The following is a 22,567-nucleotide window of genomic DNA, read 5'->3' on the forward strand; positions in this document are numbered from 1 at the left end:
TAACTCGTTATCGGTCACGGTCATGTGGATGTAGATGCGGAGCCCCATCTTTTTTTTTTTTTTGTAAAAAATGACAAAAAAAAATTGACGCCACATGTTATAAATTATAAATTAAAATATATTTGTAAAAAATAATTTCGTTTCATTTTTAAAACACAACATAAGAAGCATCTCACAAAATATCTAAACATTATGTTTAATATTTATTTTTAATACATCATTATATATTTTAAAATACAATTGTGATATCATTTTCTAACTGTTTATTATTATTTTTTAATCAATTATTAAGGTTCATCCACAAATAAATAATTTTATTTTCATGATACAAATAAATATGAAAAATCAATTCAATTACCGGTAAAATAGGGCTTTTAATCTAGACTATCATTAAGAGAGTTTCAAATAAATTAAATTTAACATATTACCAAGATAATTTCATATAGTTTGAATAAGACACGTAATGAAATATACCTGACCTCAATTTATTTGAATATTGATTAATTAAAAATTCAATTGAACCTAATCATTATTAATGAGTGCGGAGGTATTTGGCAGCTCTAATAACAAACGGACTTCTAAATCTGAATATTGATTTATGAAAAATTCAAATGAACCAAACAATCATTAATGACTAACGAGTGCGGAGGTATTTGGAAGATCCAATAACAAACGGACCGATATAAAACAACTGGAGGCCCTTCAGCCTTATAAAATTAAGGTTGTTGGATTATGCGCCGCTAAGACTTTGTTTAGGGTTGGTGCCCCTTCGGCCCTATAAAAGCAACATACCAGTATATATTTTCTTTTCTTTTTTTTTTTTTAAGCGGAAGACGTAGCAATGAGAGGCCGTTGTAATTGGGCTAATCAAACTAGATAATAATGTAATTTGGGTGGTGATTAGTTTATTTTGGGTTTAATAATTAGCAGAAATAATTAATTATGGGAATAAAAAAATGGATAAGTGGGACAGTCCCGCCACACAAAGGCTATAAAAGCCCCCCGCAGCAGGGAACTGGAAGATCACACTCACCCCTTCCTTCCTTCCTTCATTCATCTTTTACATTTCCCAGAAAAAAATGACAGAAGCCGTGCCTATGGCTGTCAATATGAACGGCCTCACCGAGTTCTTCATCAGCGCGCTCGAGTTGCCTAACTCAAACGGGTCAACTCAGCTCAAGTACCCTTCCGATTCCACCGATTTCACCAAGGTCGATCCTTCTCGCGCTTTCATCAGCAAGGTCCGGCGACTCATCGTTAAGGTCAGCCCTTCTCCTCTATATCTCCTTTTTTTTTTAATTTTATTTTTTAGATCTTCTTGTTCTTTCGAGTATGGAAAAATTCATTATACGCTGTAAATGTTGAACAGTGTTATGATTAATTAGAATCAAAATCTACCGGTTTTCCGTTCACGACATTGCATCCAGCTTATGCTTCCTTTAGTTCTTCTTCTTCCCTGGCCCCCCTTTTTTTTCTGTATAAAACCCTTGATTTTTATTTACGATAAATTCGTCATTTATTACTTGTTTGTTGAGAGTGATTTGAATTTTGCTAAAAATAGCTTCAATGGGCTCCTTATTTGGAATATTCTATTTATGCTGCTTGATTCATCAATTTAGTAAATATATTAATATTCAGTCCCCGAATAAATAAATAAATAAATTTCAATACACACACCTAGTTTTATTTGGTATTTTAATTTAATTTTAAATTTAAAAATCTTCCATTTTCGATATTTCTCCAGCTTTATTTGTTTATATGATTATTTTTACTTCTTTTATCGTTTGGGTTTATGTGTTGGATGCGTTGGATGTTTGGCATGCAGCTACGGGCTGTTGGAAATATATCAAAATTAGTGCAGGAAAAAAAAAAGAAATATTTGAAATTATTAGTTTTTTTTTATGCATATTAAAAATGGTTAGTAGTTTTCTTCTCTTGGAAAACTATTTTTAAAAGGCTGTTAATTTGTCCATTTCATCAGTTTCTGAATCTGGATTTCCCAGTTTTGCCAAGTTTTTTCTTAGTATGAATGGGTTTGGCATTTTTTGATTTCGTTAAATTTTTTTATAACAATTCAATTTTAATAGAAATTAATTTAAGTTCCGTGTCTGGCCAAAAAAAAAAAAATCTAAGTTTCATGATATCATGCCATGACAATTAACATGGGTATGATAATTGCATATAAAATCTTTTCGAATATTCCATTTCGATATGTTTAAATTAGATCTTGGATATTTATTTAATTACACATTCTAAAGTAAGTTGTTTATTTTTTTGGAAAATATATATTTTGTATAAATATAAAAATAAGAAAATTAAAATAAATTCTTGTTACTGTTTGAATTTAATTATAGCTGATCTCTGCTTTATGATACAATCCCAACTTCCAACTCCCAACTTCCAACCATCCATGGTGCGGAGGCAGCTCGAGCATCATGTGAAAAAAGTAGATGGTGCGGTGGTGCCGTAGTTTCTCTGCTATGTCTCACAACTTTTTATTTTTCGATGTTAAAAAAAACTTTTTATTTTTTAAATATTAAATATAAATACTCTAAAACTTTATACGTTTTATAATTAAATATAAAATTTCGTATTCAAAATAGTGTAAGTGTTCATCTATGTATAGCCTCTCTAAAATGTTATTTTAAAAAATTCAAAATTTTCACTTGTACATTTTTTTTCATTTTTAAAATTTATGTAAAATCTATAATTTATAGCTGGACATACTTATTATAAACTTTTAATAGCCGGTCCCTTTATTAGACTCTATATATAAAATTTTTTTCCCTCGTTTCTTTTTGTATTTTAATTTATTATTTAATTATAGAGCCTACGATATTGTATAAATATTAAATAGGTACCAATCCTCACTCAGCATGATAAATTTGTTATGGGTGTAATCTATATTTACATATTTTCTTTTACTATGATTTTGCAATTTTTATTATTTCCCTGAAAACAAAATTATTTATCATGAATGGTACGGAGATAAAATTTGGAATGGTGAAAATTAGTAAGAGAATTTTTTTTCATATCTAAATTTTTTTTATTTTAAAATATTTTATTATAATTTTCATGTTTATTTAAGATCATAAAATAATTTATTATTTTAATTAATTTTTAAAGACTTAAAGAAAAATTATGATTTTTTCAAAAGTATTTTTTTTCAATATCTATTTTTTAATATAACACTCTTTTTTAATAAAGAAATATAGCAACTCTAACAAACTATGCTATTCATGAGTTTTGAATAAATCATACATTTTAAGTTTCATAAAATACATAATCACATATTAGATATGCATAATATTAGGATGTTGAAAAATAAATCATCATCATCATCATTATAGGACTAAGAGATATTTCTGGCTGACAAAATTTGGACTGCTCTCAGGTACCGCTTAATGCATGACACGTGTTCCAAAGCCTGAGGAACGTTGAAATGGCATAAGTGGCCAGAAAACGTCAGATTATTTATTATTTATTATTAAATAAATATATATTTTAAGATCAGCCAATCTGAATCCTTGGATCCTACAATCATAAGGACTTGTTTATGTCTCTTGCACATGAACTCTCCCTCCCCTTCCGCTTAATATCATTCTTAATTGTTCCCTAACACAAAATGTAGCCTTTATTAAAATTAATATTCTCATCAATATTTATTTATTTCATTAATTTTTAATTTTTAATTTTCAGCTTGATATTTTTAAAATTTCTAGTTATTATATTGTTTTATTTAAGTTGTTTGAATATGTGAGAGAGAGAGAGAGGGACAGATAGAATAACCAATAAAATTATGTGCTTCTCTCAATAATTTATTTGTAACATAATTTTTTATTATAAAAACAAACTCTAGATTTTTTAGAAAACTTTGTTGACCGCGTAAAAAATTATTGATATTATTCATAATTTGTAATTTTATTACAATTAAAAGGAGTTAGATAGAATCTCTAAAAATTTTGTAGTCTTGTTCTTCATCAATAACCAATCCCATACGAATTTAGACTATTTCAACGCCAATAATTAAGAGTTTGCTTTTATCTATGAAAAGCAGACAATAAAATTCAATAAAGGCCCAGCGACACGTGACCCCACAAAGTTCAAGCTGAATCCGTGAATCTCCCCTTTTATTTATTTTAACTTTTCCCCCATTAGATGAGCCAATAGGATTTTATAAATTTTTAAATAACAAGTGAATCTACGGGATTTATTTAATACTTTTTTGTAATATCCCCTCAAAAAATCGGAGCCCGCAAATACTTCCAAGTAGTTGAGCATTACGTGGCAGGTCCGCCGCGTCTTTGGCAGCGCTTTCTTCTGCCTCCAATCCAACGTACCTCGCACACTCCACTCCTCGGTCTAAAGTCCAACCCCTCCTTCCACACTCTCACTCCCCTCACAGAGATTCTTCTGTTCTCTCCTTAGTTCATCTCATCACCTTCGATCTCTATTACCATCATGGATCCCAATCGTGCTTTTGTCAAGAATATCAAGCGTGTTGTTGTCAAGGTCTCCCTCGCTTTTATTGTCTAGTACCTCCTGTTTCATTGGTTGCATTCTAGTTTTTCGTAATGCTTCACTTGTTTTTTAATGCTGTGAAATGTTAGGGAACGACGCAAATCGTTTCCGGCGTTGTTCTCGGCTTTTTGTTCTTCAAGGCGACGTCGGTTTAATCTTTTGATTGGTTCAGTGATAAGATTTGCTTTTTATTTCCTCCGAGAAGTTTCTACGCCGAAACTTCTTTGGATTTATTTCTGATACATGTTAAAATGAAGAAAAGAGTGAATGTGGCCGAATTTATTGAGCTCCATTCAATTTCGCTGCATTTTTAAAAATCGCTTTGCTTTTACTTTCCTGCTCTTTGTCCTGCGTATATACCTTACGTCTTTTACTATTATAATTGCAGGTCGGAACTGCTGTGGTTACTCGAAGTGATGGAAGATTAGCGCTAGGAAGACTTGGAGCCCTCTGTGAGCAGGTAATCTTAATAGTACCAGTATAAAACTAATTCAATATTCAGTCAACCCTCTGTGATTTTTCTGAAGCGCATGTGAGAAGAAAACCAAGGATAAATACAGAGAAAAAGGGAAAAGGAGAAAACTGAACGGCCAATGGACCCAGATCCCCCCCCCCCAAAGAAACTAGCTAGAAATATCTCATTGGTCATGATTTCTTTTTCTTTTTTTTCCCTTTTTGGTCAACATCATTATTTCATTTTTTCCAGTGTGACTGAATTTTTGTCAATTTGTGCAGCTTAAAGAGCTCAATACCCTTGGCTACGAGGTTATATTGGTGACATCTGGTGCAGTTGGTCTCGGCCGCCAAAGACTAGGATATCGCAGAGTGGCCAATAGCAGGTTTTCTCTAAGCTGAAGTAAAATATGTTTTCAATACGTGTATCGATTTCATCTAATTACTGGTTCACGAAAGTAACTAAATGAATTTATCAAATAACGGAAGCTTTTGAAGCATGTGACGTTCCTCCAAAATATATCATGTTTTCATGCGGTTTTAAGGACAACTATATGGGTTGAATACATCAAATGGAACAGATATATAATTCCATCGGGCTCTGCGTTGTTCTGTAAAACTAGTTCAAAATTCTCCACAACACACCTCCCTTAGATTATTTTGATTTAAATTTTTTAATTAACAATAGATCAGCATAGCATCTAATAATTTCATGCACACTTTCAGCATGTAAGTTTGCGCTTGAGAATGATACACGTATTTATCAAATTTTTCATTACTATACAGCTTTTCTGATCTTCAAAAGCCTCAAGGTGAGCTTGACGGGAAAGCCTGCGCATCAGTTGGGCAGGGTAGTCTCATGGCTCTGTATGATACCATGTTCAGTCAGGTAGTCACAAATCAATCTGTTGATCCTATAGGTTTTCAATTTGATACATGAGTGGATGGAATATATATATTGGAAGATTTTTTTCCCTCAAAAATTACTATCATAGTTTTCTTTCATATTGATATTGATGAGATATTTGTGTGGTGCAGCTTGATGTCACTTCATCCCAACTTCTTGTGACTGATGGCTTATTTAGAGATGCGGGTTTCAGAAAACAACTGACAGATACAGTGCATTCCTTATTAGAATTAAGGGTTATTCCTATTTTTAATGAAAATGATGCTGTTAGTACCAGGAAGGCACCTTATGAGGTATGCTGGGACTTAAGATTTTTAGTTTGATTTTTCTAATTTTTTATGGTTTTTATAATTTTACGTCTGATTGTTTAGTCCTTTCATTTTCATTCAATTATCCTTCTTTTTCAAGAGATGATGATGGAAACTGAGAACCATCAGCTACTCCTGATGATCTGTGCTGATTTTACAGTTGTTTTCTAGTAGGATTAATCTTATTGTGAGGAGCTTGAAATTCAATCTTTTGCTGTTAAAATATTGTTAGATGGCTTTTGCCAAAATCTTAACTTCTTGTTTCCAGATTCAAACAACAATCTGATCCTGTTGGTCATTGTGATAGGTGATTGCTTCTAATTGTTACCGCTATCTGCAGGATTCTTCTGGTATTTTCTGGGATAATGATAGTTTGGCGGGTCTATTGGCTTTGGAACTGAAAGCTGACCTTCTTGTTTTATTGAGTGATGTAGAGGGCCTTTACAGTGGTCCTCCAAGTGACCCAAAGTCAAAGCTAATTCACACATATGTAAAAGAAAAACACCAAGAAGAAATTACCTTTGGAGATAAGTCCAGATTGGGCAGAGGGGGTATGACTGCTAAAGTCAATGCTGCAGTCTGTGCTGCCTATGCGGGAACCCCTGTGGTTATTACTAGGTATTTTTTTGCCAATATATCAGGATGTTTGTGCTAAACATATCTATTTTCGTTAGACTTTTAGATTCAATAATAATAAAAAACAAGTTGTTTCAATTTGTTGGTTGATCCATCTTTTGCTTGACTTGGAGAAAACTGTCCCTACTGATAAAATTATTTATCAAAATATTGGGAAAGAAATGCAATGAAGTAGGACATATAATGAGTTTGTTTATTACAAATGATCCCTTTCTCATGGTTGGCTTTTAATATATTTTGTTTCATGTCACCATTGGAATCTGGTAAGGGTTGTCAGTTGTTGAGACATGGCATAAAGAGTTTCCACTAAGCCCGGAAAAAGAGTTTAGTTTGACGGTCTACATCAGATTGGAACAGACAAAATGATTTTATCCATCATATTGACACTTGCGAGCCATGTAATGCTAAAAAATTACAGAAACATTTCTCATGTTGCAACAATTTTTATTTTCTATATGCTTTTATTGTCTTTGAATGCCACCTATTTGAAGTGATGAAAACAGGCTCAAGTTATCTCTGATTCTTTTGTCTGGTACAAGGATACAGGGATTTTCCTATTTTACTGACCTTGATTTCAATTCAATCTCCTTTCAAGTGGCTATGCTACAGACAACATTATAAGGGTGCTTCAAGGGGAGAAGATAGGAACTGTTTTTCATAAAGATGCACATTTGTGGTCAACCGTTAAGGAAGTGAGCGCGCATGAAATGGCTGTTTCAGCACGTGATAGTTCTAGAAGACTTCAGGTAAATGCACCGTCAAATTAACGAGTGTGAGGTGCCTTCTTTTCTTTTGGGCATGGTTTACAGCCAACAACAATTAACCAAAGTAGGTAGTTTCATTAATATAGTACTAATGATTTGGGTATCAGGCCCTAGATTCTGATGAAAGGAGGAAAATAATGTTGGCAATAGCTGACGCATTGGAGGAAAATGAAAGCATGATAAGGGCCGAGAATGAAGCTGATGTTGCTGAGGCAGAGCTGGCTGGATTAGAAAAGTCACTGGTTTCACGTTTAACCTTGAAACCTGAGAAGGTGATCAATCGTTTCCTTATTTGGGAAATGCACTAAAAAATATTATGCCTAACAATCTCCTGTTCTTACTGTCCAAGACCACACTAGATCCTCACTTCTAAGGGATGTTTTTAATGTCATTTTTTCCCTTTTCTGTGAAAATGTTCTTTTCTGACAACTATTATATTTTACAGATCTATAGACTCGCGAGCTCTATGCGTATGCTGGCAGATATGCAAGAACCCATTGGTCAAATTTTAAAGAAAACAGAGGTAGAATCCATAACTGACATGTAGAGTTGGCTTGATAAAATGACAAATTCTTGAGACTTTTTCCCCCTTCTAAAAACAAAACTTCACGTCTCTCCCTGGTAATTAAAATAGTCACATCTTTCTATCTATAAACAAAGCATCTCACTACTTTGGCCAAAAGAATATTATCCTCTCTGAAAACTAAAAATCCTGATGTTCTTGTGCTCAGTTGGCAGATAAACTCATACTGGAGAAAATATCATGCCCTTTGGGTGTCGTGCTTGTTATCTTTGAGTCTCGTCCTGATGCCCTTGTTCAGGTATATCCTTCCTCCAGCTTCAACAAACTGCTGAAAAGTTTCAGATATGAGCAAGATGTTAAACAATGCATTAACAGGCTTATCATTGTTCAACAATACTATTTAATTTGGGCTTTTGTGATTCTGTGTCACTTTTTGCAGAACAAGTATACTGTTGTGGCATATGTTTCCTCATATTCAAGATTGACTAATAAGTTGTTTGTTGATGTGTGGTTTGATAGATAGCTGCATTGGCCATTCGAAGTGGAAATGGTTTACTGCTCAAGGGAGGAAAGGAAGCCAAACGTTCGAATGCTGTCTTACACAAGGTTTACCCAAGTTTTGGGTCTGAGGCTGTTGTTTTTTAAGATTAATTTGAATTAGTATTATATACAATTTTACGCAAATTAGTTGATAAGGTTCTCAATGTTAATGTTTCTTCGCTATTGTAGATCATTACTTCAGCCATTCCAGAAAATGTTGGTGAAAAACTTATTGGACTTGTGACTTCAAGAGAAGAAATTCCGGATCTGCTGAAGGTGGTGCTAGAATTAAATTTCTGATAGTTATTTTTCTAAGATGGCTCCCTTCTAATTCTACTTTGCGACAGCTTGATGATGTGATAGATCTTGTGGTCCCGAGAGGCAGCAATAAGCTTGTTTCTCAAATCAAGGAGTCAACAAAGATTCCTGTTCTTGGCCATGCTGGTAATTAACACGCACACACACAATTATGTAATATTATTTCCCTTGTGCATCTGCAAACTAAAGCTTCTACTAAGTTATAATTTTGTCATGCAGATGGAATCTGTCATGTATATGTTGACAAGTCAGCTAATATTGAAATGGCAAAGCAGATTGTTAGAGATGCAAAGATTGACTATCCTGCTGCATGTAATGCAATGGTAATTATAATTAACATCCCTTGAAATGTGCATTAAATACTACTGTTTCTTCATGTATCCACAATGGCCAATAAAAGAATCGCCTACATCCGTCTATCCTTTAAGTTTTACATTTATTAGATCGTGGACTGTGTGCACTAATACGTTATACCCTGATGTTCCAAGGAAACACTTCTCGTGCACAAGGATCTAACACAGAATGGTGGAATCAGGGAACTCATGGCTGAACTCCGAAAAGAAGGTTTGATCTTAATTGCATATGGATTAATGAGAAACTGAAAGCATATATTTAAGGGGACAATTTCTTTTTCTTTTGTTATTTTCTAGCCCTCTGTCAATCCCTTTGCAATATTGATTATTTCCCCCTTTTCTACTGTAATCAAACAAGTCCTTCATTTTCAGACGAAAAATTTAGAAAACCTGGATTTTGTGTGCCGAAACGATAGCTAGTTTTTCATATAAAGAAAAATGGACTAAAGTTGAGGGATCACTGTCTCTAATAAAACTAAACCAGAATGCAGGCTCTTGTGGGTAAGTTTTTGTCCAAAAGAATCAAGGAACTAAGAAAGAGGAAACTCTGTTTTGGTTGGTTATAGATGTTGCCAAGGAAAAATCAAAAGTGATCTGTGCATAGAAAATTGAAGGGATCCTGCTTGCAAGGAGGGTATTAGTTGAGAGTCGATGAATCTTATGTATTATACACTGATTTGGTGGCAGGGGTTCAACTATATGGTGGACCAAGAGCCCGTGGACTGTTAAATATTCCTGAAACCAGATCCTTCCATCATGAGTACAGCTCGCTGGCATGCACGGTTGAAATTGTAGATGACGTGTTTGCTGCTATTGACCACATACATAAACATGGAAGGCATGTTATGAGGACCATCCTGCTCCTTTACATTCATCATTATTTGAGTTCTCCGTATTCCGAGGCTGATAGTCTTTCTTCCATTCCATTTTCTGCAGTGCTCATACTGATTGCATTGTTACTGAAGACTCTGAAGCTGCTGCTACTTTCCTTCGTCAAGTTGATAGGTAGGCTGGCTATGATTTAAGGAAATAAAATGACAGTATTCCTGTTCCATGCTTTGTTACCTAATTATACCTTTGAAATAGCTTCTTCAGAGTAAGGTTAAAAGCTTTTCTGACAAATTACTTATTGAGATTTTAAAGGTTTGTTTGTTTGTCCGAAGTGTTCTTTGGTTCGTCTCAAATTATTTTTCCAGTTTAAGCAGTATCATTGCTTGTTAATATATCTTAATTTGTTTTCAACTTATGTTACTCTTTTTTGGATCATGACTTATTTTTACATGCGCATATAGTGCTGCTGTATTTCATAATGCAAGTACCCGGTTCTGTGATGGAGCACGCTTTGGCCTTGGTGCAGAGGTAATGCATCTCCCATCTCCCAGAAGTTTCATGCTATATATTGATAAGCATGGTTAGTTTTAATTTCTGATTTGATTTTGTTTCATATATTGTTAAACAGGTTGGAATAAGCACAAGTCGAATCCATGTTCGAGGTCCAGTAGGAGTTGAGGGTTTGTTAACAAACAGATGGTATTGATTCTCTCACCATGTGTATCTTTTTCATTAAAGAACCTGATAACAATCTATCTTGCTCGCATGTTTTAGTATTAAAATCTCATACGATATAATATTGCAGGATATTGAGAGGAAGTGGGCATGTGGTGAATGGTGATCGAGGGATAACCTACACACACAAGGAGCTGCCTCTAAATGCATAGGATTAGATAGGTTTACAATTGGGATTAGATGAAGCTACTAGCAGTTTTTCTTCCCTTCAATTTTAAGATACAATGCTTGCACTGTATAATTAGTTTGCGTATTATAACCTATTAATTACAATTTAATTTGCCCCTATTCCAGAATTTTTTTTCCTATCTGGAGCATCTTCAGGGGAAAGAAACAGCTTGAGGATACTACTAATTAGGTGAATTTTTCCATGGCAGGTGGATATCTTATTAATTTTTACCCCAATAAATCATAATAAATTATTGTCCCTCTGTTATAATAAATCTACAGTTGACTTTTTCTTGCACCATTCAATCCAAGTGTCTCATATCCTTAAATATGTAACACCAATGCATGTGTCTGTCTAATAGCAAGGGTCTCATATGAAAATCCCAAGTGTGATAATATCCTAAGAGGCAAATGATCAAGAAGTCAGGGGTGACTTGTCTTCTTGAATAGATGTGAGGACTTCTAAGAAATCGGGAGAGCACTTAGTTCGAAGGTTTGAAGATTGATAGAGTATTTATGTTCAAAGATTGTAAGGTTGTAAATCATAGTGATTAAATTGATGCCATATCTCGTAGGTTAGTCCTACAGTTGAATCCAAATGTCAACGAGTCAAAAAAGGAAATTACAGTTACATGAACCCTTTTTACAAGGCCAGAACGAAGAGAAAAGGCCCCAAAAAAAAAAAAACCTGAAGGCATCATAATCAGGTGAAATATATGGATATTCACATAAATTGTGAAGCAAGAAAAACGTAAACGAGAGAGAGAGAGAGAGATGTTTCTTCAATTTAATTAGCATTCGGCTACGATGTTACCTGACATTTCATATTTCTCCATCCCACAATTCCTCGAGACTCTTGTAAGGACTGCAAGTTTCATGAACAGCGAAGTCCCCTCGCAGTAACCTTTGCTGCATTGTAGAACAAGAGAAAACAAACAATCCAATGATCAATATGTGAAGTTAACTGTTTGAATGTGTTAAAAGGCATCAATTATGACCTGGTGGATGTGAGAGAATTTTGAGAAAAGATGTGGAGGGATGGACCAATCAAATAAGCTAATATTCTCCTTGATTCTTGATTCATTCACACTCTTTGGAAGAACACTGTGACCACTTTGGATTCCCCAGCGCAGGGCAACCTGTGCTGGCGACTTGTTGAGTTCTTCCGCAATTTCAAGCAACACTGGTTCCTTCAAAACCTCACCTCTCACCCACGACCCTGGAGAACCCAATGGACAGTATGCCTGAAACAACAAACCATCTTTAATTTTAATTTCAATGAAGCAGAACCAGAAAATGCAGATATTAAGAAGAAGAAGAAGAAGAAAAGATAATTTAGAGTAATACAGAGAGATGAACACCAGTAGACATGCACAGATTGTGAAGAGAAGATTGCTGCCAAACTAGGTGGCATTCCACTTGGTTTACTGCAGGTGGGATCTTAGCATACTTGAGCATGTCTTGCAGCTTCTGGGTAGAGAAGTTGCTCACTCCAATGGCGCGAGCCTGACCCGACACGAATAGTCCTTCCATTGCATTCCATGTCTCTGCAAGACACAATGGAGCCATCACCTCTGGATCCCATCCTCTTGAACCTGCCTTTGTCCTAAAAGGCCAATGCATCTGTCACCACATTAATTACAACTATTTTGAGTTGACGGAAAATTAGACAGCAGATTTTTAATGAAGTGTACGCAAATGACATATAGTTGAAGGAAGACGTAATTGCAGCCTTCAAAAATAATGAGATGTCAAATTCATTTGTCTGAAAATAGGCTTTGGGAGGTTGAAAAATCAGGAACCATACAAGATATAGATCAATGTAATCTAGCTGGAGGTCCTCCAGAGTCTTACTTAGCGCTTTAGACACATCTTGGGGTGCACAGTCACTGGTCCTGTTTGGACAAACAATGACAAATCAACTGGAAAAGTATATATCAACAACATTAATTTATTAAGTCCATTGAATCATGGAACCGTGTTTTACAGTTGAAACTAAAAAACACGTACCATAGTTTGGATGTGATGAACATTTCACTACGTTGTACCACTCCACTTGAAAACAGTTTCTTCAGTGCCTCTCCTATCTGCTTCCAACATAAATCTCTAAACACAAGACAAACCAAAACAAATGCTATGTCTAATAATATGGGACAGGAAAATCTTACCTCTTTTTCATTTTCATAGACCTTGGCACAATCTATGTGTCTATAACCAGCCTGCAAATCATTGGAAAACTTTCATTAGACTAAATATTACAGCCAGCTCTGTTTCCCCCCTTCTTATGAACTCAATTACAAGACATTCCTTCGCAGACGAAGTCTACAAACATTTGTTTACATTTAATTGATTTGGTTCATCAAATCAAATTCTAATTGACATGCTCGATAAGTGAATATATTTTCCTAAAACAAAGCCATGCCCTATAAGATCACATTCGTATAACAATTATATATATATATATATATATATAATCAGAGCCATCTGAAATCCCTCAGAAGAAATCGAAGAGGAAAAAACAAAGGAGCAAGGAGAAGGAAAACCTTGACAGCAGCAATGACAGCATCACCCACAAGACCAGGAGGCGCTTTCCATGTTCCAAGGCCAACCGATGGCATCTTCGTTCCAGTATTAAGCTCAAAATATAGAGGTCCAAATTCACCTCCTCTTTCCATTTCTGAGGAAATTACTTCCAAAATACTGAAACACAATTTTTGAAGGTCAAAATACCAGGATTGATTGACTATCTTCACGCCTCCAAGATTTCAGGGAATCTCATTGTCTGCTATGTATCCATAGAGCTATTGGATCGAAGTTGAGGTTGAGTCAGTGAAGGATAAAGTCGTTGGGTCAATGGTTAATTTACTAATTAATTAAGTTGTGGTCACTAATTCAATGGTCAGTCAATTGGATTGGATAACAAAAAAGAAGAACTTAGCAGTTTGAAGATATGAATGGCTTGGGATGATCGTCCGTAGTTTTAGGCAAGAAAGATGGACGATTGCATGCTTGTAGAGATTGGATTAAAATAGGGATTCGAGTGATTTTGCTTCTGCCACAGCAATAAGGGCGCGTCAATTTCTCATATCTCTCTAATGCATTTTATGTTGTCTCCTATTTTTTCATTCTTTGAAAAATCATAGGGACATTTATGTTTGATTACGTGCAAACCTGTGTATGAAGTATCCCCATACACATATGAATGTCTCTTTCTCATTTTAATTTTTGAACCCTGGCCGGTTCATGTTGTTGAAAAATGGAACCCCTTCTTGTTTAATGGATATTTTGCTTCACATGCAAGCATTCTATCAAATTGGAAAAACCAAATAATAATTTTTAAAGATACTCAACAAAACAATCATTCACGAGTTTCCAAGGCCAATTGCCGGACAACACATAATTGTATTGTTCATTTGCTCTGTACTTTATTCATAACTAAAGTTTTGATTATATTGTGAGACAGATACATAACAGTCACAAACTCGATGCAAGCTTCCGTATAACACACATCATATTTAATTACCAATTGCTATATCACTGCTTTTGAGGTACGATGAACCATAATTAATTCCCACTCCTAAACTTAGCCCTCTTGGACATGTATAATTACACTTGGGATGATGACAAGTACGTGATTAATTATGTTTTATCAATAATTAAAGACAGTTTTCTGACAAAGACAGATCGATGCATGCGCTGAAAATTTCACAGATTACTGGGCAAGTGAAAAGAAGAAGAAGATTGAGAGAGTAAAGGAAAGAGAGAAAATATATGTCTCCATATACACACTTATTTTTTCTCTCATTCTTTACTAGAACATGGCAGGGAACTTTTGTAAAGCTTGTTCGCATTCACTGTAAGAAAAACTCGTCGGAAGCTTCAACCATGAAGCCAGTATCAGAAGAAAGAGTTTGAAGAATGTGTTCAATCTCATCAGCAGCATCTTTCATGGACGGTCTATTTTGTCTCTGTTCGTCTAAACATGCAATCGCAAGACACCCCAAAGTTTTGATACTATCCAACTCCGACTTACTAGCTCCCATCTTCACCATTGGATCAATCACTTCCATCAACGTCGTATTCTTCATCGCCCTCTTCACTAACACCACCAAGTTTACATCTTCCTCGTCTCTCCCAAAATCCAGAGCCTTCTTCGACGTCAATATCTCCAACAGAACCACCCCAAAACTGTACACATCGCTCTTATCCGTCAGCTGAAAATTTAAGTAGTACTCTGGGTCAAGATATCCCAATGTGCCTTGCGCACACGTTGTGATGTGACTCGCTTCGCTCAGAGCCAACTTGGAAAGTCCGAAGTCTGAGACTTTAGCGTTAAGGTTGTGGTCTAAGAGGATGTTGCTCGACTTTATGTCTCTGTGGAAGATTCTGGGTATGGCTGAGTTGTGAAGGTAGGAGAGTCCTTCTGCTGTTTGATGGGCGATTTTCAGCCGTCGATGCCACCGGAGTGGGGCCCACTTATTGGTGTTGTGGAGGTGGTCGTAGAGGGTTCCGTTGGGGACATATTCGTACACGAGGAGGGGTTCGTTGTGGAGGTCGATGCAGCAACCTAGGAGGCGTACGAGGCTGCGGTGGTTGATTTGGCAGAGGATTCGAACCTCGTTGAGGATCTGCTCGACGGCGCGGGAGTTACCGAGCTTGGCGCGCTTGATGGCCGTGAGAGTGCCGTCGGCCAGCGTGCCCATGAAAACCTCGCCAAAGCCGCCGGAGCCGAGGAGGTTGTGTTTCGAGAAGTTGTTGGTGGCTTTTGTGACATCTTTGATGGTGAAAATCTTGGCTGATCTTCCGCTATTGTTGTCGGCGTCCAATATGTCACGTGCTCTGTTTACGCTCATAAGTTGGGTTGCTTTCCGCCTCCGGTAGCGAAAAACCATTGCAGCGATCAGGATTCCGGTGATCATGGCAGCCGCAGCAAATGCCAAGCCTGAGATTATATTGAATATAAGAGTATTCAAATGGTACGGTCTTAACGGAGGGAGTAATGCATATTTGACATGCTAATCAAAAGATCATGCATTAGTTTTCCAAACACATGCATGCCGAATCGAACTTGCATGCAAAATATTGAAACACTTTAATTATTGTCATGATCCAACAAATAAATTACCTCGGCTAAGTAGAGCTTTCTTGTTACTATGACGCGTGCATCCTCTTCCCTGTTCACACCTGATATCTGAAGGTAAATGGATCAACCGAGTGGTAAACCAATACTGAAACGAACAAAACTGATCTTGCAAAATCCTTCATTTCTTCAAGATTCAACATCCTCCTCATGAGAAATAATATCAAAAACGAGGCTGATTAATTAAGATTAATTTTGAGTTCATCAGTGATTCACATGGCCAGGTTTGATTGGCGGCCAGCTAGCCACCAGTTGTACCTGACCACTTTCTGTTCATCTAGGCGCGCACTTACACAAACACATGTTTATAACAAAGAAACAATTAATGTTCTTCCTCGTTAGCGACACGACAAAATTAAACCCCCCATTTTGTTCAAATAATTTTTAAAGTTTAACTTGTTATTTTATTTATTTATGTACTTACTCTGACATATTCCGTTCACAGGATCCCACTGAAAACCAGAGTTGCACGAGCACTTCCTCACTCCACCCATAGCCGGAACCGGCGACGGCGAGCATGCCGAATTTGCCAAGCCACCACAATCTGCCGGCACCTTGCACACAGGCTCCTGCGGCAACTCCCATTCTATCTCCACCCCGGGCTCCGGCCACTCACTCACCGGAGCTGAATCATCCAAATTCGGGAAACTCACGTACGCCGCGCAACGCTCTTTCCTCACCCTAATTCTATACTCCGTCGCCGACCCCCCAGTCTTCACGGTGCAGCATATCTCGCCGCTGCACGCCTTGGCAGCTCTGGCCTTAACATAAGTATGACAGATGCTTGACGAAGAGCAATTCCACAAGAGAGTCAATACCTCTTCGGAGCAGTTCATGAGTACGAGGGTGTTACTGGAGGTAATGTTGAAGGGTCCGTTTGGGTCCAGCCACATGCCTTGGGTTCGGAAATCGGAGGAGACGCAGGTGTGGTGGCCGGCTAGACCGGGCTGCCGGATTACGAAACGCTGCCTTTGGGAGCTGATGGTGGTGATCATGTAGGAGGAACCATTGAGAGCGTTGAACCAGAGGGAACCTTTATGGCATCGAACCTTGTAAGATGGGTCGCCACAATGAGGGTTGGTGCTAAGTGGGAATGGGACATGGGTGCGACCACAATCTGGACAATGGCTAAAAGATATGACTAATGATGAGAAAGAGCAGAGAAGAAGAAGATAGAAGCTGGTAGGTATCTTCATGATTTGAACTTGTGGACACTCAAAATGAAGCTCTTATGGCTGGCTGGCTGGCTAGGGCAGCTATAGTTTCACGTTCATAATTTTCTAATTACGCAATCTAATCTCGTAATATATTGAAATGTGAGTCAACCCCTACTTTTGACACTAGATTCTATGATCTCTGTATAAAAGAAATTATTAGTTAATGCATTTGAACAATTTATTAGGTTAGATTTAAACTTGAATAGTGTATGTGTGTTACCTTTTGGAATTGATTATTATATCATGTGCATGTGATCAACTGATCATACATTTGTTGGCCCCAAAAAAAAAAAATCATACATTGACAGTATCCCATATCATTCTGCTCATACAGTCTGGAGAACCCCATGATGCATGGGCTCGACCTGAATTATGTTAACATTAGTGTGAAACCTCGTACGCGAAAACAATGGTTTGGTTTTATATTTCCAAACTTTTGCAAAGCAAAGGAGGGTAATGGACAGATGGTTTTGAAGAAAATGAATACCCCTCTTTAGGAGCTAATTGTGTGGGTGGATTTGATTTTAAATGTAATATCGATTCACTTTATTATCTCCTAAATTTATCATTTTTTAATATAATTTATCTATCTTATAAAATGATATATGATCTAATGTTATACAAGAGTAGTATTTTAAGAAGATTAAGTCATATTTGTTATAATTGAATCATTTATCTAACTTATCTACTTAAATGAAACGGTTAAGATTCATCTAACACCATAAAGTATTTTTTTTATGTATATCCAGCACCTTAAAATATTTATTGATTTATCTAATACTCCAAAATATTTTCCTAAGAATGTCAACATCTTAAAATGTTTTTTTATTCATCCATCATCTTAAAATATTGTTTTAGTGTGGCAAGCACCCTAATATAGAATTTAGGATTTAGGATATTTAGGATATTGAATGCATGTAAAAAAATATTTTAGAGTGCTTGATACACATAAAAAAATATTTCAGGATATTAAATGAACTATTAAATGTTTTAAAGTGTTAAACATATTTGAAAAAATGTTTTAAAATGCTTTATGAATTTCAATTCTAAATTTTTTAATTAATTCTTATATTAAAAATAAGTACAAGATAAATAAAAGTAGTGGAGGCAACAAAGGGAAAGGGGATATGTATTCCTCGTATGGCGAGCATCGTTCTTGACGAAGAATCTTGTGCTCACAACATTTCACTCCTTTTCTTGTGCTGAATCATGTGGTACTTCAATTCTTATAAGTAATTTAGTACAGCGAACTCAATATTATATTCTATTTCATTGCAGCTAGAATAATTTCTTTCGTACTTGGCTTCCTAGAGTTGCTAAATAATGCACATCTCCTGAGTTCTGTTGTCTCACATGGCAAGAAGGCATTATTATATCATATTGAATTAATAGAAGATCTTATTATTCGCAAGTAACTAATGAATAGTGTTAGCTTATATGCATGCAAAAATATATATAAAGTTTTAGTCACGGATGGTGTTAAAAATGATGAGAAAACAACTAACAACAAGGTTGGATATAGTAAAAAGGACTAGTTACTTATGACGCGGTGATGTGGTAAACCAAGTTCCAGATTCTTATTGAAAAATGTATTCATATTTAGTACTCAATAATATCTTGAGTAGAATTATCTCTAATATGAGAATACATGTACTAATAAAACAATAATAAAACAATGAATTATCTTAAAAGTATTTATACAATCGAATCATAACAAAATTAGAAATAATAAAAGCATACAATCTGATAAATTATTTTCGGAGAAAATATGTTCAAAGGACCATGATAAGTGGGCGTTTGGAAACACTCTAAAAAAACTCATTTTATGTTTTGCAGGATAAAATTTTTTATCTATATTTATTTCGTATAACATAAAATTATTTAAAATAAGTTAAATCTTAATTTTTTTTAAAAAAAAAAACTTGTATATGTGCAAGAAAATGGTGAAAAGATATAAAAGTCGGTGTACGAGTTGGCAATCCCCAACCACTTTGGATTTTGGATCTTTCTTTAAGGTCAATGTATCTTTTTTGGATACATCATCGGCAGACTGCAGATCTCTGAACATTTTCATCGCAGATTTGATCATAATTAAATGTGCTCTATTTTAGATCTTTTTTTTTTTTTTAAACCAGAGGCTCTATTTTAGATCTAAATTTTATTAGGGCAAAAGATTTTATAACTTATTGGTCAATCATTTTGTTTTTCCTTTCATGTGGAAGCTATAGAAGTCAATCTCAAATTATTTCCGGCATAATTGAACTGAACTAACTGTTTCTTAGAAATCATGTTCTGCTACCTATCCACTGATAAATAATTGAAAACTGGGTTAGTTCAAATCTTCTTGTTAAGCCCACCATTTAATGGAGACATTTAGCCTTTAGCCGCCAGCCTATGGAGAGGAAAACTTGTTGGAGTAAAGATGTGTTGGCCTCTTGTTGGATTGATAATGACCAAAAAGTTGGTCGATGAAGACTTCTGAACCTCCTTCCCCTTAAATTTATCAAATAATTGACCTTTATTATTCTCTCTGATGATATAAGCATATTATCTCGTGCTTTTATAATTTAAGATTCTATGAAAAAGCTCATTTATTGCTATAATTCTGCCAATACATATTCATAAAAACAGGTGTACGTATCAAGCTTATTCGTTAATTCCTTTATTTGTTTTTCCCTGTCTTTTCTTTTTCAAATTAAATTTGGTAAAATTTATTACAAAGAGAGAAAGTTATGAAAATTTAGACTCTATATCACTATTATCACACACCGTGGTAGTAAAAACTGCAGAAAATAATTCACGAGACGTAGTACCGATAATCTCATTTTTGTAGGCAGCAGGCCACACCATGATTGCTCATGTCAATTAACAAATTAAACAAACTATCTTAAAAGTACATATACCTAATAACTTGCAGAAAAATAAAAACTCTTTTCTAACGAATACTGGACTAATACATATATATCTATCCATATTGCCCAAGCTGCCAAGTAAGCATTCCAATACAATTTTGACATAAGAGTTGAGAACAGAACACAAACAAGTACACTAACTGCAGACTAATTATTTTATTACAAGCAAGTTCAGAGTTTCGATGGCCACTTTTTTGGCCATGAAACAACATACCCTTTGGTAATCAGAATATCAAATATACAGTCTCAAAAGCTCGTAGTCCACCTGGCCCTTTGGCCTCAAGAAACATGCATTTATTTATTTTTCCTCATGCACCAGAATCCCCCTATTTACATTGATTTTCAACACTAACTAACTAACCAAGCGTTGGGAACCCCTTTGGTTTTTCCACACGCTTGCTTGATTCTCAAGCCTTCACGATTTGCGAAACACAAACTCAGATAGCACACTTTAATATCAACCCCTAAATGCAGTTTTCAAACCAGGAGCACAGAACTTAAGGGAAGTTGTTTAGAAATTTGCAATCAGAGATTGTTTAATAAAAACATATTACGTTCTTACTAAAAAACCTTGACAGAAAACATCTAAAAACTTCACCTAAGTATTCTTCTTACTAGGATAAGTAGTTCTTGTGCTGAGCCTTCGGCTTCCTTGAAGCACATAGAGAAGCATAAGGATGTTCATGCTGAAACTTGACGACGATTCAGAGGAGAACCTGAAGATTGAACGCCGCCAGAAGATTGTGCTAGGAACTGTGTTGCAGAAGAAGAATTATTTGAAGGTGACGATGATGACTTGGCAGGTTGTGCAGTTGCAGAGAAGCCATAATCAGCCAGTAAAGCAGAAGCGGAGGTTTGAAACCGACCAGAGTCACCACCAGAAAGTCTAACGTACGAATAAGAAGGTGACTCACAAAGCCATGATCCCATGGCTCCTTCTTTCCCATTTCTGTATTGCATTATAGCTCTGTACACAAAAGGAATAAGACCCTCCATGTCTTTGAGAATAATCTTGAGAGAAAAAGAAGAAGAAGATAAAAGTTAGGTCTGGTTTCTGTGAATGGACTTAAGGTGAGAGGAATTGTGAGATTCCTGGGCTATAAGAAGAGGAAGATGATGACGTGGAGTAATGGATTAAAGTCTAGCTCTTCACGCTAAGCCATGAAAATTTCAACGCAAACGCACACGGAGACAGTGAAGGTGTACTTGAAAGCTATGTGCAAACCACACCTACATTATCTTTATATTTTTGCAGCACATACACATGCTAGAACCAAATCTCGCTATAATCTTCTCTGTGTTGCCCCACTCTCTCCTAATATTATTTTTCCTGGTTTGGTTTGATGGGTTTTTAGCTTTTAGACCAAGATTGGTTGGTTTGCTATGTTTTTTAATATTATATTTAATTTCTTCCTAATTAAAGTAGGTACCACGTATTTGAGCTTTGAGGTAGCCCTTGTTCCTATAACAACAAAATAATATCTAACTTTTTTTTGGTTTGTTTAGATGTTGTTTTAAAGTAAGGTACTTGATAAAATTATTGCCCGCTCATTGGTTGCGTCTTGAATCTGTGTGTGATTTGTCATACTAGATCTAATTAATAATTTTTATTTTGCAGATTGCATATGTTTGAACACACCAGAATAAATAATATTGCATAACCTATTATGAATATATATGGTATTAAAATCATTCTCTTGAAACCTATTTTTAATTAAGAGCTCTTATTTTCCTTCCACAATTGTTTGGTAAAAGAGCTTGATCGGCATCATCAGTTGTTATTATTATTTGTATGGCAAACATGTTAAGAAAATTTATGGTTATTATAAAAGTCATATTATGGAAAAAGTATGATCATCATTATCATCAACAGTTGCTAAAATGCGCGGAACCTGCTTGGAAATGATCCGGAAAAAATATTTTTAAAATCAAAGGAAAAGGTCAAGTGCTTTTAATCTCACAAATTAGCTAAACACTTTTATATACCCCCTTAATTTTCCTGCCTAATCATGGATTGCGATAGTTTAGCATTGTTATATCCAATAATTTTCATCAAATTAATAATATTATATATTCAGAGGTTTCTGCAAACATATAAATCATTTTTCTTTTGATTTGCAAATAAAAAAAAACGCTTGAGATAAGTTCAAAGCCAAGCTGCTGGATGGCAAATTAATGACATCACGTTTATGATTAAGTATTTTAATTTGATACTGATATTAATACCATAATAGCATCTAT

The 22,567-nt window shown here is 35.4% G+C and overlaps 4 protein-coding genes across 5 annotated transcripts; 1 reads left to right on the forward strand and 3 right to left on the reverse strand.

The window, feature by feature from the left end:
- Window positions 1–1,040: 1,040 nt before the first annotated feature.
- LOC114739523 (delta-1-pyrroline-5-carboxylate synthase) lies at window positions 1,041–11,343 on the forward strand. Of its 2 annotated transcripts, none has more exons than XM_028927589.1 (20): window positions 1,041–1,262; window positions 4,910–4,981; window positions 5,257–5,360; window positions 5,761–5,863; window positions 6,013–6,174; window positions 6,530–6,807; window positions 7,421–7,571; window positions 7,697–7,861; window positions 8,035–8,112; window positions 8,321–8,410; window positions 8,632–8,718; window positions 8,842–8,928; window positions 9,000–9,096; window positions 9,190–9,293; window positions 9,459–9,534; window positions 10,011–10,161; window positions 10,260–10,328; window positions 10,616–10,682; window positions 10,783–10,853; window positions 10,960–11,343. In XM_028927589.1, exons 1-20 carry the CDS (start codon window positions 1,080–1,082, stop codon window positions 11,039–11,041), a joined length of 2,277 nt encoding a protein of 758 aa, XP_028783422.1. In that variant the 5' UTR covers window positions 1,041–1,079; the 3' UTR covers window positions 11,042–11,343. The 2 variants fall into 2 exon arrangements, with proteins under 2 accessions (XP_028783422.1, XP_028783423.1); XM_028927590.1 differs by lacking the exon at window positions 1,041–1,262 and adding an exon at window positions 4,374–4,512.
- LOC114739524 (NADPH-dependent aldo-keto reductase, chloroplastic-like) lies at window positions 8,367–13,732 on the reverse strand. The gene is made up of 8 exons (XM_028927591.1): window positions 13,601–13,732; window positions 13,226–13,276; window positions 13,068–13,144; window positions 12,865–12,952; window positions 12,405–12,680; window positions 12,056–12,301; window positions 11,872–11,966; window positions 8,367–8,440 (listed from the first exon to the last, which is right to left on the reverse strand). The coding sequence occupies exons 1-7, from the start codon at window positions 13,730–13,732 to the stop codon at window positions 11,880–11,882; spliced, it is 957 nt and encodes a 318-aa protein (XP_028783424.1). The 3' UTR covers window positions 8,367–8,440; window positions 11,872–11,879.
- Window positions 13,733–14,908: 1,176 nt separating this feature from the next.
- LOC114739593 (wall-associated receptor kinase-like 20) lies at window positions 14,909–17,393 on the reverse strand. Its single transcript, XM_028927675.1, has 3 exons — window positions 16,622–17,393; window positions 16,183–16,248; window positions 14,909–15,999 (listed from the first exon to the last, which is right to left on the reverse strand). Exons 1-3 carry the CDS (start codon window positions 17,391–17,393, stop codon window positions 14,909–14,911), a joined length of 1,929 nt encoding a protein of 642 aa, XP_028783508.1.
- Window positions 17,394–20,238: 2,845 nt separating this feature from the next.
- Window positions 20,239–21,360, reverse strand: LOC114739527 (uncharacterized). The gene has a single exon (XM_028927594.1). The coding sequence runs from the start codon at window positions 21,320–21,322 to the stop codon at window positions 21,008–21,010; it is 315 nt and encodes a 104-aa protein (XP_028783427.1). The 5' UTR covers window positions 21,323–21,360; the 3' UTR covers window positions 20,239–21,007.
- Window positions 21,361–22,567: the final 1,207 nt, after the last annotated feature.

This window comes from Neltuma alba, unplaced genomic scaffold (genome assembly GCF_004799145.2).
Source record: "Neltuma alba isolate B1F8T4 unplaced genomic scaffold, ASM479914v2 tig00002863_pilon, whole genome shotgun sequence".
Classification (NCBI taxonomy): domain Eukaryota; kingdom Viridiplantae; phylum Streptophyta; class Magnoliopsida; order Fabales; family Fabaceae; genus Neltuma; species Neltuma alba.